This window comes from Miscanthus floridulus, chromosome 17 (assembly GCF_019320115.1).
Source record: "Miscanthus floridulus cultivar M001 chromosome 17, ASM1932011v1, whole genome shotgun sequence".
Lineage (NCBI taxonomy): Eukaryota > Viridiplantae > Streptophyta > Magnoliopsida > Poales > Poaceae > Miscanthus > Miscanthus floridulus.
In genome coordinates this window covers 27,426,116-27,429,585 of record NC_089596.1, presented here as the reverse complement: position 1 = coordinate 27,429,585, position 3,470 = coordinate 27,426,116, and the positions used below count along the sequence as shown (strand labels likewise).

Genomic DNA, 3,470 nt, shown 5'->3' with positions numbered 1-3,470 from the left:
AGTTTTTGTACTCTGAATGCAATTTACTCTTTTATTTTTGAGTATAGGCACGCCTCGATATCAAGAGGGATGCATCATTGAACTAATGACAAATTAAAGTGCTCAAGCAAACCCTAGTGAGAAACTTGACAAGTTAAAGTGCTCACATTCTTTTTCCCCCAAGATTAGGGGATCCATGTGTTTTTTCCTTTTCGTAGGTTATTTTACTTTTTAACTTTTTCTATATAATTTTTTTAAAAAATTAATGGCTGTGTCTTGTTTGAGCTGTCGCCTTCTGCCTAGTGATAAAAGAACCATGGGGCCTGTTCGTTGTGCTGCAGTAGCCAGCTGGCTGGATGCGTTCACCTAATCAGCTACACTATCTCTCATCACTAGAAACCGAACAGCAGCAGCCGCTTTTGGCTTGAAGCCAGCCAAACGAGTAATAACAGTTTAAAAAGAAGCATTTAGCCACAAATAGTCACATTATTGAAGGATAACATATCTGTCTGTCCATTAACTTATAGCAATGCACGAGCATATTTTGTTAGTTATAAATAAAGAGAATAATATATATTAGTTCCTAATTAAATTTTATACTTTCAAAGATGAAGACGACGAAGATGTCAAAGAGAGGAGCTCTCTGAGGATGGATGGACATCTATCTCCCAGATGCTGAAAGCCATCGGTTGCTACGGCTGCCTTCAGATTGCTACCCGACATGAGGAACTTGAAACATGCCTTCTTAAGCCCATTGCAACCATGTTGCTCGGCCAATGCCAATACTGTTCCAACGTTGCTCGTGTCAATGCAGCTGCAAAGCTTGTGCTCTGATAGCAGCTTAAGCCTGTCTAAGCCATATCTATCTGCCGCGACGAGTAGGTGCTGAACCACGGCAATCTTATCATCAACATCTCCTTCTTCGTCGTAGTCGTTGTCATCGTCATGTTCTATGTCAGGCAGCGAGTCGGTGTAGACGAAGTGGAGCAGGGCTCTGAACACCCTTGCTTCCATGTCCTCGATCCGCACGCAAGCCATAGTCTTTTCCTTCATTGGGCCAAAGAGCTGTGCCATGAAGACCGGCGACCGGGCAGCGAGTATGTAACTGTGCGCAGCGACGGTTTCCCCGGCGACCTCGAAAGTGACGTCTGTCCCTTCTCCGCCAGCGAGGAGATGGCCTAGATGAAGGTGCATGTCAGACGGCGGCACGACGACGAGTCTCTCGGCGGTCGCGTAGTCCTCTCTGCGGATCTCGCTGTAGACGGTGACATCGCATCTAATCCTGAAGCAGTCATCTCTCAGGTATGGCGACTGCTCCAGTGCATGGCTCCTGATGAACCTGTGGCAGCCCCACGAGACACCGTTGCACATGAACCTCTGTATTCCTCCGCCGTTGTGGACATACACGAACGACGGCACCGGCTCGCCGTCCCCGTCCAGCATGCTGAACTTGAATTTCGCGCTGGCGTCGATGCCGTGGCTATGGTCGAGGTGTAGGTAGAGGGATATCCAGCCGGCGTTCTTCACGCCGCGGCCATCGGGGAAGTAGTGGATGGACCAGCGGCAGCCACCTAGGGTGAAGGCGGACGACGAGATGGACTCGCCGTTGCCAGCGAGGCTCTTGGTCCGGGAGTAACCCTTGATGGTGAGCACGTGCGACCCGGACACGGACTCGGCCACGATGGCGGACGCGCTTGTTGGTGGCGGCGGCGCCATGACGGCGGCGGCAGCTTTAGGCGGCAAAGAGGTCGGCGGGTTGTTGGAGTTGGAGCACCAGCCCGCCACCGTCGCTAGCAGGCGAAGGAGCATGGAGAATTAACGAACGGCTGTAACGCGAATAACGTGCGAGGGATTGGAAGGCAAACGAGAGGGAGAGGCTGCGGTCGTTATATACAATGCATGGTGGGTTGCGCCGGCGGCGGACACGGCGCAGCCAGTTTGAAACCGCATTAGAATCGGTCGTTCTTCAGTCAAACTCCGATTAGACAACGCTGAGTCCGAAGCAGAGAGGAGAGAGCCATTAAAGAAGGGAACACGGACCTTGGATCAAATTCTAGTACTGCAACTACAAGGAATCCCAAAAATTTGAGGCTCTGCATCTGCATTGCTCATATGAGTCGAATCTTGAGAATTTCCTTCGTTTTCTATTGAGAAATGCTAACATACCCTCGAGTATTCAACACTCGATTTCTCCGCCGCCTCCTCTGCTGCCCCTCTTCCTCTGTCCACGACCACGCCTGCACCCGTGCCTTTGCCAGAGAGAAAGAATAAGTCACCTAGGGTTCCGGTGAGGAGGTTGCCTGAGTCGGAGACGATGAGCTCGCCGGCATTAGGGTTCCACACCCTCTCTCTCAAATTCTCCCTCTTTTCTTCTCCAAGCTTAAAGGGGGAAGGGGGGGGGGGGGGGGGGGGGGGGTAGGCCGGCCAGGCTAGAGATGTCAACGGGGCTCGTTCCCCGATTTCTCACGTGGGGAACTAAATGGGACAAACTTGATCCCCGTCGGGGCTGGCGGGGGCGGGGATGATCCCCGTTCCCCGCGGGGATCCGATTAAGCTGCAGCAATGATGTAGATTGAGTAGACCGCGGCCCATGAAAGTTAAGGCCCATTCGGCTAGAATATATAAGCCATCACCGTCGAGCTAACCCTAACGCCGCATCCCACAACCCCTCGCTCGGTCAACTCAGGGTATGTTTGGTAGCCTGCCCTAGCCCCCAGCTAGGCCCGCGTCACGCTGGGCGTCCGCGTTTGGTTGCCTGGGCTGCGCTCGCGGCCTAGCTCCGCACGTGCAAGGGTGGCCTCGCGTCCTAGCCTGAGGGGAACGCCAAAATTTGGCTTCGCTTGCGGGCCTGGGCGTGCTCGTGCAGGGTATAAAACCCATCCGCGAGCCTGGCTGTGCGCTAGAGACCCATCAACTTTTATTTTGATCTTATACACCCATTTGCAGTCAATGATATTTTTACCCTGGTCAGGAGAAACTAGATGCCAAGTGTTATTTTCATAAGAGCACCAAACTCATTATCCATGTCATTTTTCCAATTTTTATCGGCTAATGCATCTTGTAATAAAAAGGTTCACCAGACGTAGATAAACAATCATATTCATATCTCACCGTGCCGTCTGTCCACTCTTGCTCGACGAATACCACTTTGCAGGCTCGTTGTGGGTCTTGTAGGTGCATGAGGTGGTGAGTGTCATACTCCTAAATCAGCCGCTGGTGTAAAGGATGGTGGAGCAGTGGACGTCGTAGTCGATCCGGTGCCAGCAGCAGGTACAGTGGACACCTGTTCCTCATGCCCTGCAGTGCCACACGCAGAGGCTCCGGGAGGGAGGCACACATCAGGCAAGGATGCAGATGCGGTACGCCTAGCGCCCGGACGTCCGGCGCTAGGACGCGTCCGGACACACCTCATAAAACAACACCCGCATACAGAAAACAACGCTAGCATGCGTGCGCACGTCCCCTGCCCCTGTGGCCTATCTCCTCCGCAC

The 3,470-nt window shown here is 52.6% G+C and overlaps 1 protein-coding gene across 1 annotated transcript; it reads right to left on the bottom strand.

The window, feature by feature from the left end:
* Nucleotides 1-573: 573 nt before the first annotated feature.
* Nucleotides 574-1,788, bottom strand: LOC136515462 (BTB/POZ and MATH domain-containing protein 1-like). Its single transcript, XM_066509042.1, has one exon. The coding sequence runs from the start codon at nt 1,786-1,788 to the stop codon at nt 574-576; it is 1,215 nt and encodes a 404-aa protein (XP_066365139.1).
* Between the last annotated feature and the right edge of the window lie 1,682 nt (nt 1,789-3,470).

Coding starts and splice junctions, on each gene's coding strand:
- LOC136515462 (XM_066509042.1), bottom strand. CDS start 1,788: ATGCTCCTTCGCCTGCTAGCGACGGTGGCGGGCTGGTGCTCCAACTCC.